The following is a 15,855-nucleotide window of genomic DNA, read 5'->3' on the forward strand; positions in this document are numbered from 1 at the left end:
TGATTTTATCGTCTTTTTCTTCGTGACGAAATTCCTGCATTAACCTGTTTTATATAATGTGACGCCAGCATTCAGCCAATGTACATGTCTTGAAGATATATTTAAATGTCGGCTCTAGAAACATTAGTTTTGTTAATGTTGTTGTTAGCATTGGAGGTTAACACGCTGCCATGCGGCACCACAGCAGCCAATGAGAGACTTTGAAGGACAGATATGTCACCAGAAAGCATTGTGGGTATTGTGAATACATATATTTATAGATTATTTTAACAGTTATTAAGTATTTTATTCTAGGAACAGCTGTCATGTATCTGCTGTGCTTTGTGTCGTCTGTAGATCGGTGTTAAAATGTATTTATTGTGTCAAATATTGTAATTATCGTGCGTTTAGAGTTGTTATTTCTCGATAACAAATGCGGATATATGTGTATATTGTTGCTTCTATTCATTGTTGTCCATTGCTTTGCTGTTAAGATGTTATATATGTGATAATATTTTAGTATAAACATGTGCTGTGCAGTGTTGGGATGTGAGCACCATGATGGTGACGCACAGGTTCGCCATATGAATAGTAGGGTTAGGGCAGTGTAGAGGTTAAGACTATACTTTCAGGGATCATTTCTATAGTTCTTAACTTGAGAAATGTGTTTCTAAAGTGTTTGGTCTCGCTAGCCACGATGATGAGTTGGTGATACTCCTTCTTGAGCGCGAAGCGGGCAGAGAGACTTGATTCAGTTCATATGCTCTCTGCTTTTGATGACCGTTCACTGTCTCTTCTGGGGACAATGAGGGAAGGAGTATGATCAGAGTGGTTACGCAAGAATGTTGAAAATCAAATTAAGAATCGTAGATATTGGAGGAAAGTGCAGTGAAGGTGTAATTGTAGTCTGGGCTGATGGTTGTGTTGGACAAGTAGTATTAATAGCAGTATTCGTCCATAATTGACAGAACTATCTATAATACTGGTGCCAATATTTCTATAGATACGTGAACCCAATTATTGTACAAGTTTTGTATTTAATAACCTCAAAATTAGGGTCATATAAATTCACTGCATTTCGGTGTGACATATTTCACTCCCTTCCTCACTGTCTGTCAAGTAATAAGAATCTTAAGGCAATATTCAAAACTGAAAAGCAACAAACCACTTTTACTCCTCACTAAACTGCATTTTAAATAGCTTTCTTACAGCTGAAGTAGCTTTTATCTTGCATAATAACGTTTTAAATGCTGCACATTCTTTATAGGATATTGTATGTAATGGATATTATATTGCTGCTGCAGCCTGGCATGAAAACAACCCACAGCACCAATCAAAGTTTATTGCTCTGCTAAAGTAAATAACCTGAGGGTGTCTTTGTGCCTGACATGTTGTTGGGAGCATTGCCAGGGATACGCGTGGGGACAGCTATGTTATTTCCCCAGGCTTGAATAGGACGCTGTGGGCTTGTCTGCTGAGCTTTGTGTCGGTCGCCCAGAGGAGGCGGGTTTTTACTCCACCTGCCAAGAGGACCGCTGGGACAAATTCCGCTCTGCTGGCCTGGAGAAACACTCAAAGTGGGTTTCTGCTGCCTCTGAATAGCGTCGGTGTTGGACCGTCCCCTCCTCTGGGTCAGTGATTGACGTGAGAAACTGGAGGAGGACTCGTTGTGGTGTTGCAGACGCAGTTCAGCCTGCATCATGCGGGCAGAAACTTCACACGGGACAGAGGAGAGGAATTCATTTCATCTGGACTTGTGGCTGCGGACAAATTGCTTTTAAAGCGTTTCTTTGGGGACATTTTGGAGTTTTAATTTGCTTCTACACGAACTGGACAGCTTGAGTTAACAGCGCTGTTGGCCCGGCGACAACATGACACACAAATGATGTTTAACATTTCTATAGATGGAGGTTCATTCTCTAAAAACTTAGAGGACTTCGACTCTATTCGCAGTGTTCTCCTTTACAGGTCAGTACAGCCTTTACAAGATGCATTGTAATAGAGCTTGTAGATTAATCTAAAGTGTGCTTTTGATTGGTCAGAGGCACTTTGAATACCGGAGGGGATTTAAAAACCTCGTGCACGCCCGCAGGGAGTTGGAGAAAATGAGGGCAATAAAATAAAAGCAGAAATGTGCATTTAATTTGAAATATAGTAGAGGCAGACAATTTGTGGTCATTGCATCCTCAGTGCCAACTTCCGTAATTGCTGTGGCGTCAAGAAGTGAGGTTGATCTTATTATCTTATTATCTTTTTATGCATTTTCTAATGATTTAAAGTGTGATATTTAAATAAAATGTTGCATATTATCCCCATTGTTTCTGAATATAGTGTCAAATTGAATTAAATAGTCCTGTAAATATAATGTGAGCAGGTATGTGGTGTTGTCTGTGTGGCAGCTGCATTATTTAACTCGTTGAGAGTCTCGTGCTGCCAGGTAAACTGGCACACGGTGGCCCATGCCACACAGGCAAAAGAATGCTCTGCTCGGAAAGCTTCTGCGTTGTCCGGGGCAACTGCGCCTTCCGCCAATCAGATTGGGCGCATTCGCGTCACGTGATACAACAGCGAGCTCATCGATGCTTACAACATGGCGAGCGAATTTCACCGTGGGTTTCTGTGAAAAAGTTGAGCTTTTTAAAACGCGTTTCGAGATTACCGTGGGGGATAGAAACGTCACGTGAAGAAATGGCCTCCGCAAACGCGCGTGAGTGTACCGGAAAAGCTCTTAGTAGCGGACAAACGGAAGAAGAAGATGCCGAGCACGGTGACGGTAGTGACTGTGAATCCACATCACCGAGTTTCAACAGCTCCGACTACTCTGAGTAAGACATTTGACTCTGAGACAGCAAACAAACAATTTGCACATGCATATGACAGTATACGACACCTTAAAGCTGTTTAAGATTGTATCAGATGGTTGAACTTTAAAAAACTTCATGAGGAAGAGATGCTGACAGTCTTTTCATGGTTTACACTGCAGATACAAACCTTAGGCTGTGCTGTGCTGCTGCTTTATATCATTTATCACCACATGTGATCCAAAAATAGTTGTTTTGTTAATATAAATACTCCTAAATGTGAGTCAGTGTCTGGCTTTGCCAAAGAGGGAGGACGGAGCGTCAGCCCATCCACACACTTCACCATTGCTCCTCCCCTGTGCTTTTCATAGCTTTTGGGGAGTGTTTTCAATCTGGGAGGTAAACCTTCATAAATAATTGTATGCTTTTTGCCGTCCTCAGTAGATTTATGGATATCACGTCAAAGCTGCCAACCGCAGGTTCTTCAAAGCAGGGTTAAAAGGAGAGAAACCAAAAGAGAAAATAGTTTTTAATCCCACCCTTTTGGTCAAGCTTGTGTTCAAACTTTGTACATGTAGTTGTTTTTAGTTTAGCGTTTTTGTTTCTGCATTACAGTATAAACATGAGCAATATCTGATATATCAGAAAAAACAACAGTATTTTTGACTTAGTATGTCAGTGATCTGAAAACAAGTCAGGCACAACAATGGCTGAAACTGCACAGATAATGTTTCATCCTTTTTGGGACAGAAAGAAGTAATGATGTGGAAATGATGGCAAACAAGTGGAGGCATTTGTTGTACTTTTTTATTCATATCAGTACATGTCTTGTTTCTCCCACTGTATCCCCAGTTTCATACCACTCTGCCTCTGACTCCAGGTACCTTTCAAAGCTCTGTTTGTTTTCTCTCAGTGATTTGGAACCTGAATGGCTCGATGACATCCAAAAGAATGGCGAGCTCTTCTACCTGGAGTTGAGTGAGGGCGAAGAGGAGGCTGCCTTGGCCCAAGCCACCGCCAACCAAGGTGTTTCCACCAATCATGTTCGCTTCAGCGAAAAGGAGGCCGAGATCATCACAGACCAAAACAAGAAGCAGCGTTGCGGTTCACGGACGAAAAACGAGCCAGCGCTTAAAAAGCTAGCCAGGATCTTGAGGCGAAAACGGCGTCCGTCTCAGCGCCGAGGAGGAGGGAAGGATGGGGGTAAAGACAACTCTGCTGTATCGTCGCCTCCAGCGTCCATCCTGAAGAACCAGCCGGGTCAAAGGCAGGGTGTGATGGTTCAGCAGCAGCAGCTGAAGGAAGTGTGCGTCTACCTCAACCCTAAACGCCTTGGAGGGTCATCAACACCTCTCTCGGACAGTGGAGGCCTGCTGGAAGCGCTGCTGGGGGTGGTGCATCGCCCCTCATGGAGCAGAGGACAGGGAGACCCTTCAGTGGTCGGGCAGGAGGAAAGACTGACTGTTCATGGATTAATACCCAACAGCCCGGCTATCAAATGTGGCCAGATCTTAATTGGTAAGACCATAACTCCAACAGTTAAATATGTGTTTTTCTATCAGTGGTCACCTTAAATGGTTCACAGTATTTTCCATACAGATTTGAAAAGGCAGACATGGGAACAATTTTTTAAACTGGTCCAGTAGTGAGTGAGAACACTGCAGCCAGCAGCAATGAAGCAGGCTACAATGTCACTGTAACAGGCAATTGTGCACTGCCAATTTACATCCACTAAAACTGTTTGTTTTTGTCACTGACACTGTTTTGTTGATGACACATTCTTGATTACAATGGGATCAGTGGTTCTCAGCTGGTGGGTCGCAGTCTAAAAGTGGGTCGTGCGTCCCTTCTGAATGGACAGCAAGTGACTCTGAAATGTGTAAAGTTGATAAAAAACACATTTTATTTAGAAGTACAGTGAATTTCTAGCACAGAGCTTTTATTTTGGTGCTGCTTCCTGCTGTAGAGTAACAGACAGCTACTTCGCAGAGACAGCAAACTAGCTCCACAACATGGCCAAACTCACTGAATGTATTGAACTGTGTGGAACTTGAACTAATGACGAAGGAGACATCTGGACCCCGTGGCTGGACCAGATGGGAAACATGGGGCTAGATGGCACCAAGGTTCCAAGAATCCTGAATGAAACCGGTTCAAGAACCAGAGCTGATTTGGCTGAAAAGGGCTGTCAGTGGCAAAACTAAGCACATGTAGTGGACATGAAATTGACGGTGCTCAAGTGCCCTGAATGGGGACATTGCAGCCTGTTAAGCTGCTGTCGGCCACTCTCACTCAATGCTGAGCCAATTTCAAACAGTGTTGTTCCCATTAGTCACTTAGATACAAAAATACTGGAAAATAAGGTCCAGGTTGAAAGGCACTGAAGTTAACCCTTAACTAGCTATTATCCATCCCCTCTAGTGTTCTGGAGAAGTAAAGAGCTATCCTATCCTGCTAAAAAAGTTTGGGGTTGGGCAGTTGTATCTATGCACAGCTCAGCAGAGGAGGGTTTAATCTGAGAAGCACGATCTTTGAAAGGAACATTTAATTTAAATGGTAATAGAAAAGTACTTTCTGTGACTGACCCTCTGCAGAAGGCACTCTCTCCATCCTCAAAGAGAATCAATTGCTGTCAAGACAGGGAAAATGCAGCTATGCAGCAGTTATGATTTCAATAGCAGTCATCTGTGGAGTCATGAACCAGCACTGACTCATTCATTTCCACACCACACAAATGCACTGCCAAAGCCTACAATTATTACAACACAGTCTTAGTCACAGTCACACACAGAGTTTCTTAAAGGGATACTTTGTTGATTTTCAACTAGCTTTGTATTGTAACAGTGTAGGGTAATATGTATAGATAAACCGTGGTAAACATCCTTTCTATCTTGCCAGTGCCCAGATCTTCTTGCTCATTTGCCAGCGAAAAATGAGCTCGAACTCCAGATTGTACGCCATCATTTACCACTACCAAGAACAGAAAGAGTATAGAAGCAGATCGACAAGCCGCCCCCCCTTCTCTCTCTCATACACAGACTAAACTCAGATCAAATGTTAAAATTAGGCACTGTTGACCAAATACAGACCTATGCAGTCACTGTATTGCCCATTTCTCACCTAAAATGTCTTAAGAAACATATGTAAGTGCACTGTTTGGCTGTAATATGAGAGTTTGTGAACTGGAAGTGGGCGCTATACTTTTTCTTGTATAAACCGTAGCTAAAAAACTGAGATCTTCTCTCTCTCAGACACAGACCAAACTCAGGTCAAATGTTAAAAGTAGGCAGTGTTGACCAAATATGACCCAGTATAGTCATTTCTCGCCTAAAATGTCTAAAGAAACATATTTAAGTGCACTGTTTGGCTGTATTATGAGAGTTTGTGAACTGAAAGTGGGGGCCATACTGTTTCTAGGCTGGCTGAACCAAGATTCTGCTACCTACTGCGTTCCCTATTATAAGTACTATTATTATTATTCTATAAGTCACATTATGTCACCCACCAACAGGAGCATTTATCGGTCCGTTGTGGCACTGTGCATTCTGGTTGTTGTAGGTTTACTGCCTCTTGAGCAAAAGTGAATACACTGGCTTTTTTTCTTAGATTTTCTCTGGCCAAAAAGCAGCAATTTTAAAAATATGTATGTTCTTCTTTTGCATAGACAGCTTAGTTTTACAAAATGACCATCTCTCCAGCAGTGAAATACTTCTCTAAGAAAAAGAGCTCAAAGCCGTAAATAATGAGCATCATGTACAAAACCAAAAACTAAAATAGATAAACAATTATTTGATAAACAATTATTACTAGATAGGTTTCTGATTATTCTGAAGGAATATACTGCAAGAATTAACCCAGGACTGCATCATGTTGTCTTCAGCACTTTCAGTGTGGTGAATCCATAGTAACAACTACAAAGAAATACAAATCATTATCATAGTTTCAGTTTTCAGCTCTGCTTTGGTAAAACCACAATGCTCTTGTTAAAAATGTGTGCAGGATGTTTAATAGCTACTTCTCATGGCCAACTCTGAGCAGCAACTATTTTCAGTCCTAGTGAAACTTTCAGCATGGTTTCGTAGAGTGAAGGAAACCCTAAATGCAGGTCTGGTGCTGCTGAAATCTGTCTGTTTGAAAGCTCAGCCTCTCTGAAGTGATTTACTTCTATCAGGGCTAATGATCGGACAGTTTTTACTAGCAGACGGAGGAACGCCAGTCGTGCTTCACCACAAATGACTACCCACATGAGTTACTGTTTAGAGAAGCTTTTATGCAGCACAGCTACATGCTTAAACAATTAGAGCAGTTAAATACCTGAAATAGCTCTGTTACTGAGATGGTGGTGAGTTCCCCTGCTCACAAGCAGGTGAAGCTCTTTATTGGTGTTTTACTGGGTCTGCACAGCCAAGTGCATGGGTCAGAAGTACATCACAATTAATACAGTCAAGTAGTAGTGTTCATTCCCTTTCTTGTGGACATCTTTTATTACTATGAGATCCATGTATCACTTCCTCTCATGGCCCCTTTTCTTGGTCTGAAGGTGTGCGGCAAACCAGATTTAATGTGGGACTGTAAGCTGGTTAAACACACACTTGAAGTATTATTTGGGATCTATTTTCTATTTATTATTCGGCCCAGGTTTGCTGCTGCTAAATGTTCCTTTTCTGTATGCCATGCGCAGGTGATGTGCTTGTAGCAGTGGACGATGTGGACGTGACCTCTGAGAACATCGAGAGGGTTCTGTCCTGCATCCCAGGACCAACACAGGTCAGTGTGTGTAAATCTGCCCAATAAAGGCTCAGTAACAACGATCTGCAGTTTTCTATTGAATCGATTTTGATAGCAGGGTTCCCACGCATACTAGGAAACAGTTGACCGATTTTCCAGTCGTGGAAAACACGTGAAACATGAGAGAAAAATAAAATGTCCTGGAAAATCTTTTGTTGTCCTGGAACATTGTTCCAACATTGTCCTATTTTCCCTCAGCTGAGAATGAACTGCTTGTAAAGAGGCTTTGGTATGGTGTGATAAACTGAAAAGAGTCAATGCCAGTTGATAAATCAAATCAATCATACCTACTATAAAAATGCCCTAATACTTGGTGGAGAAGCCTTTGTTTGAAAGGGCAGCTTTAAGACTCCTCCTGTACTGAGAAACTAATGTCTCACAGGGTTCAAGTGAGATTTTGGTCCATTCTTCCACACTTTTAAACCTTGAAGATTTCGGGTGGGCCCACTAGTGAATCTTGATCTTTTTAGTTCCTTTCACATATGTTCTATTGGGTTTAAGTCTGGTGTTTGACTGGGCCATTCCAACACCTTCCAACACCTAGATAACACGTATTATTATTATTTTTCAATGTAGATGCGCGGCAGAGCAACGCAGGCATTCCTGAGCACCCATTTTTCAGGGAACGTTGGCTGCGTCCTGAGATAAACTGAGTTCAACTTTTGGAGGGCAGCACTGCATGTCGTGTGATGAAGAAAAACCAATAAAAGCCAACAGACATCTTTTCCTTCTTCCGTAAATATCAGTCTCATAAATACGGAAAAGTTGATCATATTAGTGCAGGGGTACCCAGAGCTTTACATCTGTCCCACGGACGATAGGCCACACTTATAAACAGCGTCTGGAAGAAGATCAGCTCTGCACTCAGGATGTCAGGTAAATAGGCTGTGATACGGTGCCTGTTAAGGTTGCCTAGCAACCTCAGACGCAGCCTGACGCAGCACTCTTGAAAGCTGACACAAAAAAGTCACAAGGGTAGCGCCCAGTGCCCGACTTCACGTTTTCCAAGTGGTTTAAGACACAGCATGTGTACGACCCCTTAATGTGTAGCGTGATACCTGTCTGTCATGTAGGGTTGGATATTGGTACTCGATACCTTTTAAGGTATCACCCGAAGTAACCCAGAACCAAGTAATATGAAAACATATTCAGTCACATGATACATGTATTCTGTCCTTTTGCACCAGGGGTCTGATGTCAATGTGTGTTTGTGTCTGGGGCATGGAGCTCACACTCCTGCAGCAGGAGCAGCCACAACCCATACAGTCTGTGGTGAAGTCCAGTGCAGTGCATCGACAGTGTTGACATATCAGCATGCCGAGATGCCACCATAATTTTTAAAATTAGAAATTAGACTCCTCAGTTGATTAAGATTGCTTCAAGTCGAGCATTGTATTTCTTATGGTCTCCAGATTTAGCTGCAGAGTGAGAGCTCCCCTACTTTAATGATACTCTTTGGTAGTCAGCTGCAGATAAGACAAAGTGGCTCAGAGAGGGAGAGCCCTAAATTTATGGCTATACTACAGGCCACTTTATTCACATTATGGGTATCAAATGAAGTACTTAATTGGCAGCGGTATTGCTTTCAGGGTACTGGTTTTGCTACTGGTATCATAACTTTTTAAACAGTACCCAGCCCTACTGTCATATCAGCTAGATCAATACTGACAATGTTCTGGAAAAAGATCTCTAGAAGAGAGTGTTAACCCTGCTGCAATAGCCTCTAATACTGGGAGCCCCTCCTTTTTATTTGAGGCCCACAGTCTGAATGTTTTGTGTAACCCTTTTTCACGTTGGATTCACTTTCCAAATTTGTAAGGCAGCATTAACGTCCTTAAGACCCTGGCTTGTCACAAACTGCAAACTGAGACAGTAAACACAGACATTAAATTACTTTGAAATGCATGGTTTCTCCTAAGCTGCTAAAATGTGAATAGAAAGCAGAAGTCAGCGCCGTTTAACATTAGAAAACCTTCAATTACTGAGCAATGATCCTTTTGATCGGTAGCTAAAAAATCCATAGTCTGTGCCTCAGCCGTGCATTTCCACCAAAAAGGCAGACCATCAAAAAGTAGGAATTTGCAAATGACAGAGTACGTGCGGGTTGATGGCGAACACGGCGGATAGACAGGACTGCGGTGTGACTCTTTTTTCGGTGCCACAGGAAGCTGTTGTGGGATTGGAAGCCCAGCTGATTAGAAGATGTAGTCGGAAACTAAATTACATTGTAGGGAAAGAGCAAGGCAGATTTTTTGGAAAAATACAAGGTTCCTCAGGCACCAGGATGACTCTCAAAAAACTTGAAATAGAGTTGTATTGCTGACAGAATGATTGTTTTGTGCGAGAGTGTGTGAGGGAGTGCGTGCTTGTGTGTGTTGGAGGACAGTTTTTCTGTGTGCCAGCCCTCCCAGATGGAGCAGAGACAGTACTTATTATGTTCGGAGGAACAAATATTAGTATTAAAGTCAGTCCACCATGCCCTTTGCTAACCCTTGTAGCCGAACAAGCCTCAGTTACACCTTCATTAGTGTGCACGAGTGTGTGTGTCCATCTATAAGCGAGTGCTAAATGACTGACATCAACAGACTGGAATTCCAGTGAGAGCACACTCCAGTCTAACCACATCCTTATTATTTATGATGAGAGAAAGTGCAGCAGTTCGCCCGCTCAGCCTCTTCACCCAGCGATTTCTCAGATTCAGACTTTCTGTATTTGAAAGTTTTCCACCGTTTTTCACGTCTGAATTTAATTTCCTCGGCTCAGTCTAATCAGAGCTATTTTGTGCATCCTTTTGTGAGTCTTAAAGAAATTAAGGATATCGCTTTCACAGTTTCTCCCTCTCACTTGAGTGAGTGGCCGATTGAAAGGTAGATCACATGGTCTTCCACCACTACTCGTCTCTTCTTTAATAATACCCCTAAAATTGGCTAAAATGGCTGGCAGCCCAGATGCAGGCGCCTTCTGGGGAGGCGGGTGGCCTGTGGTTAGTGCTGACAGGCCTTGGAGAGTCCAAGGAGTGATCGTTGGATTAGAAAACTACAGTTTTACATTTCTGACCAGGGAATATGATCTTTTTTTTCTCTCAACATATCTGGTAGGCACCATATGTTCTAGGGCTACCCTCGTATTTGGAAAGTAATGACCACAACACCTCATTTATTTCTTGAAGCGTACTAAACGGCTCTCTGAGCTTAGTTGCAGACACAAACAATGCCTGGGTTAGGAGCTGGACTGCCCTTAAGATCATCCTTGTCCAAAAAGATGTCTTACACAATGCAAGTGGTCACAGAGTGTTCAATAAATGGCACATCTTATATTCTGTGTCACAGTCAAACGCCAAAATGGAGTTGGGGCGTGTCCAGTTAAGATGTAGTGGTTAAATCTGGATCTGCAAGGTTCCCCAGTGGTTTGAGGTTGAATCCCAGCAGAGCCTCCACTCCTCTGCCCGCCTCTCTGATTTTTCACTAAGTTTCTCCACCAGGGAAAACTCCTCAGACCTCCTGTATTGTCTTTATGGGATGTTCCCCTTGTGTCAGGGTTTCACTGCATTTTACCCTATAGAAATTAAACCTGCATCAAACCTGATAATGCTTTCTTCTTCCAGTTAGAGATGCTGACCTTATGAAGTGGATCATGCATCGGCACATGTGCCATTTTTGCTTCTTTGCATCAAAATGTTTGTTGTTTGACCATGTCAGTACCACCTCCCCCTTTCACTCCTTCATCCACCTCCTTGAAAAGGTGGTGTTGCACATATCCAAAAACCTGTTGAAATCCGCATCTTTCATAATGTTTAAAAGTCAAGTTAAGTTAAAGTCCCACTGATTGTCACATACCTGAGTGTGTGAAATCTCCGCATTTGACCCATGCCCTGAGGGAGCGGTGCCGCGCTCGGGAATCATGTGGTGATCTAACCCCTCAATTCCAACTCCTGATGCTGAGTGCCAAGCAGGGAGGCAGTGGGTCCCATTTTTATAGTCTTTAGTATGACCTGGCCGGGATCAAACCCACGACCTCCCAGGCTCAGGGCGGACACTCTACCGCTAGGCCACTCGATTTGTTTCTATGTCTGACTGTGTGAATGTGGGCTTTTTTTTAGGGCGTGCATCTCTCCCTCAGCCTTGCAAACTGTTGCGAGTTCGTTTGTGTACAACGTATCCATGACAACGCACAGAGCTGACTGTAAACCGTCAAGAGGCTTTGTGCCGCAAACTGTGTTACAAGACCAAGTTGAGACCCAAATTCCAAATGACTTGTATATATGTCCCAAGAATGCGCCTAAAACCTGAATATCAGCATATTCCACGTCCACACTGAGTCAGTTTTTTTTTTGTTTGTTTTTTTGATGCATTTTTTAAATTAGTCATCTGAAAAACACTGTACCGCACAGAAACCTTGCACACTGATTAGGGATAGAACGATATGGATTTTTTAGGGCCGATGCTGATACCAATTTTTTCCCATCACCCTTAGCCGATGACCGATTATGGACTGCCGATTTTCTTGAGCCGATATTTGGGGCCGATACTGCTTTTGCTCCCTCAATTTACATCAAAAAAATGACACAATGATAACAAATATTACAGGTCTCAAGTTTAAAATAAGAAACATTTATTGAACAGTAAAAAATACTAAAACAAGGTGGAAAGTTGAGGTAGAACAGGTAGAATATTATCATTATTATTATTATACATTCAAATAAAAAAAAGAGTTCAGTGCTCTTAAATCTTCCAGTAATGTCTTTATAAAATAAACAAATATTTAAGCTGAAGCATAAATAAAACAACAACTACTGTACACAGTAGGATTCGCTGCATGTGTGCTGCAGGGTCTTCTGGCAACACAGAGCTGCCCGTGGATGCCTGTCTGTAAATCATGCCAGGGAAAAATAAATCCGCGAACCCACGCGCCTATCGGCCGATGCCGATACAAGTAAAAAACTCAAATATCGGCCCAATATATCGGCCGGCCGATGTATCGGTCTATCCTTAACACTGATTCCAATGCGTTTTATTGGTCTATTTGTTGTGAAAATTCGCAATTCGAGACAAAATTAAAAGACATATTTCCTGCCTTGCCTCTCTCCACTGGAGTTACTTATCTGGCTGTCACCACTCCCTCCCTGTCTTTATTTGGCACTGCAGCTGCATGAAGGGGCGGAGCTGTCCTCAGTCTCTGTCTCTGCAGTCCACACCCTCCTCCTCTTCATCATCATCCACCTGAATCTTACTGAAAGTGAACTATCTTAGTGCGACCTGTTCCTCTGTCTTGTCGCGGCTGTGCTCCACCACCACGTTTTCTTCAGAGCCTTTAGAGTCAAACGACTCTAAAGGCTCTGACAGATGCGAAAAACGCAGAAAATCGAACCCGTTCTGAAAATTTTAAAGACAGACGAAAGATTCGGACTCGTTGTGGAAACGTGATTGACACAATGTGAGGTCATAATTATTTTTTGACATGCAGCAACTCAAAACAGACTCAATGTGCAAAAATTTCGATTGGTGCATCCCTTGTTCAAAAACATTTTTGTTTACGTTTTTCAACTAGGTAAACACACTCTTTGAAGCATCACAGTGCTTCACGCTTGTTGGCCACCATGAAAATATCACCAAAATTCAATTTGGAAACGAGTTTATCTGATTGGCTGAAGGGCTCTTACAATTCTTCCTGACCAGTGATTTTCAACCACACATCTGAAGTCACATTCTTTTAACCTGTAGAATCCAGCTGCTCTTTTTCACATCTGGACTCCGGCTCTGATTATCTTGAATTAAAATCAGCTCAGCTCCATTGATGGCCTCTCGAGTGCTGACAGGTTTCAGCCTGGAGTCAGCACAATGTGTGAGCAGGTATGCCACCATAGCGTGTCTATAATGGGCACCTTCTGTACAGTGTGAGTCTGTGAAGTTTGAATATTCAGTCTTTTGTTGTTAGAGGGTTTGTGTTTCCATCAGTTGCGTGTTAGTTTTTTTGATATGCGTATGTACATGGAAAACCAGCATATCATAATGACATTTTGGGGGTATTTATGATGTATAGTATCTAAATTTGGTAGTCCTTGGCCTGTGCTCAGCCTCTATGAGATATAATCTGACGCAGCCTGTAGTGTACAAGATTTAAATGTAGATTTGACAGATAGTTTGAACATGAACACCACAGGGTTGCAGTTTCTCATCCTGTGCATCTTGACTGCATCTGTTTCCATGTGCGTGCTTGTTGGATTTCCATGGGGCTCTATTTCTGTTTCCACTGTGACTTTCTATGAATGGCAGCGTAAAATAAAGAACCAGGGTATGGAAAGTAAAAAAAAAAAAAAAAAAAGAAATACTGCATGAACGAAAGAAGATAGGCCGTCTGTTGTCCTGCCACTGTTTCTCCGGGTTGCAGAGGTCTGGTTTTAATTTAGTCAGACACGCTCAGACAAGAACACACACACAAAAAACACACGCACAGATCCCTGCTATTTGTTATGCTGCGGTTTGGTCTGGATGTCTGTCACTTTCTCTCTGACAATCACCATCCTGCTATTTGCTTTTCAGCCTTTTTCCTGAATGAATGTGTAATGATTGAAGTTTTTCTCCCTTCTGGCAGCGCTGCACACATGCACACCTCTATTTTCCTACAACAGACGCATGAGTATAATCATGTGGAGCCATAGTGGCTGATATTTTATAAATGAATGTACTCTGAGAAGGACTGGATGCAGTGATATATTAACCGAACAAATATGTGGGGTTTTATTTTATTTTTTTGTTCCCTATTGTCTGTCTTCCTTTTATAAATTCTCCTTCACACAGCTTGTCCCGTTCTTCACGTCTCTCCTCGTTTCCCCTCGTTCCATTACTGTTTTCCAAACCATTTTTCCTCTCACCTCCTCCAGGTGAGACTGACGCTGGAGACGGTGGCTCAGTTGGATGGCAGCACTGCTAGTGACACTTCATCGGTCCGTAAGACAAAGGCTTCTCCGCCGGTCAGCCAGCTGGTGCGTCTGCTGTGGGGGGAGGACACAGCCGAGCTTCAGATGTCCATAGGACACATCCCACACATCATCATGTACCTCTCACTTAAACTGGACTCAGCATCACCGCACGACGAGGTCAGTCTGTATAAAATGTATGATTAAACATTTATGAGTCCTCAAGGCAATGCTGTTTGTGTTTCCATAGCATCCTTAGAGGGACAGTTCACCCCCATTTATCTGTTTATCAGTGTAGATTGTTTTGGTGTGAGTTGCAGAGTGTTGGAGATATCAGCCATAGAGATGTCTGCCTTCTCTCCAATATAATGGAACTAGATGGCACTCAGCTTGTGGTGCTCAAGTGCCATAAAATAAACTCAAAAAACTCAACAGCAATGTCTCTTTCCAGAAATCATGACCCAGTTACTCAAGATAATCCACAGACCTCGTTGTGAGCAGTTTCATGCGGGAACTATTTTCTATTCACTGAACTTCTCCTGCCAGCCGAATCACGGAGCAGAAGAAAGTGTGCATCTACTCAAGAACAAGAGGCTCTAGGCTCTGTCGCCCTAGTTTTTGCGGTGTATCCCACACCGTCTGCACTTCGGCGTCGGTGGCTTTTCGGTTGATTGAGCATGTTTAATCGGCGGCGGAGCTAGTCAGTGAGAGAGATCACTCTGATTGGCTGTTCAGGTTTTATTTCCTCGCCCCTGTAGCGAGTGAATCTGCCTGTAGTGAAACTGGGGCTAACCAGTGTTTCCTCCTCAGGCTCCACTTCACTCAGCTGCCCGACAGACCCGCTGCTTCTTCCCACTTTAACCTGAATAGCGGCAGCATGACCAGAGGGAAGCACAGCCAATTAGCCTTTCTTGTGCAGCACCACAACAATACAATAAACATTAACAGCAGCTGCAGGCATTAAAAAAATAACGGCAGAAGTAGAGTCTGCTATCAAAAAATCTCCTTTATGGTTAATCTTGGACTTTGACTCGGACTCAGACGAAACACAGTGTTTGTTGTAGAGAAGTCCAGAGTATTTGACCAGTCAGCAGCATTCAGTGCTAAAAGCCCCACCTCAACGCCCCTGCTTTGGTGGTAGCACAAATTTAAAACGCCATAATCAAACTATCTGTCATATTGCCAAGACTCCTAAAATAAACAAATGCAAGTAAGTGGGATTAGAAGATGGACTCCACTCACTCTGTGGCCTCACCACAGTCTCTGTGGCGCAATCGGTTAGCGCGTTCGGCTGTTAACCGAAAGGTTGGTGGTTCGAGCCCACCCAGGGACGAGTGCTTTTTGTGCTCAAGTAACCGAGCAGTGTCATGT

The 15,855-nt window shown here is 42.9% G+C and overlaps 1 protein-coding gene and 2 non-coding genes across 5 annotated transcripts in view; all 3 read left to right on the top strand.

Moving 5' to 3' along the window:
* The window catches only part of intu (inturned planar cell polarity protein), a 31,712-nt gene continuing 15,857 nt past the window's right edge, over positions 1–15,855 (top strand). The window contains exons 1-4 of one of the 3 annotated variants that reach the window (XM_078164043.1): positions 1–231; positions 3,694–4,298; positions 7,462–7,547; positions 14,449–14,664. In XM_078164043.1, the coding sequence (XP_078020169.1) occupies positions 191–231; positions 3,694–4,298; positions 7,462–7,547; positions 14,449–14,664 (948 nt within the window). In that variant the 5' untranslated portion in view covers positions 1–190. Of the gene's footprint in view, positions 232–1,381; positions 1,948–2,546; positions 2,805–3,693; positions 4,299–7,461; positions 7,548–14,448; positions 14,665–15,855 lie in introns of those variants that run through there. The other 2 variants (XM_033610322.2, XM_033610320.2) reach the window with 2 other exon arrangements.
* LOC117246526 (small nucleolar RNA U3) lies at positions 596–812 on the top strand. Its single transcript, XR_004500734.1, has one exon. It is a non-coding gene; the product is annotated as a small nucleolar RNA U3 (small nucleolar RNA).
* trnan-guu (transfer RNA asparagine (anticodon GUU)) lies at positions 15,744–15,817 on the top strand. Its single transcript has one exon. It is a non-coding gene; the product is annotated as a tRNA-Asn (tRNA).

Source organism: Epinephelus lanceolatus, chromosome 22, assembly GCF_041903045.1.
Source record: "Epinephelus lanceolatus isolate andai-2023 chromosome 22, ASM4190304v1, whole genome shotgun sequence".
Taxonomy (NCBI): Eukaryota; Metazoa; Chordata; class Actinopteri; order Perciformes; family Serranidae; genus Epinephelus; species Epinephelus lanceolatus.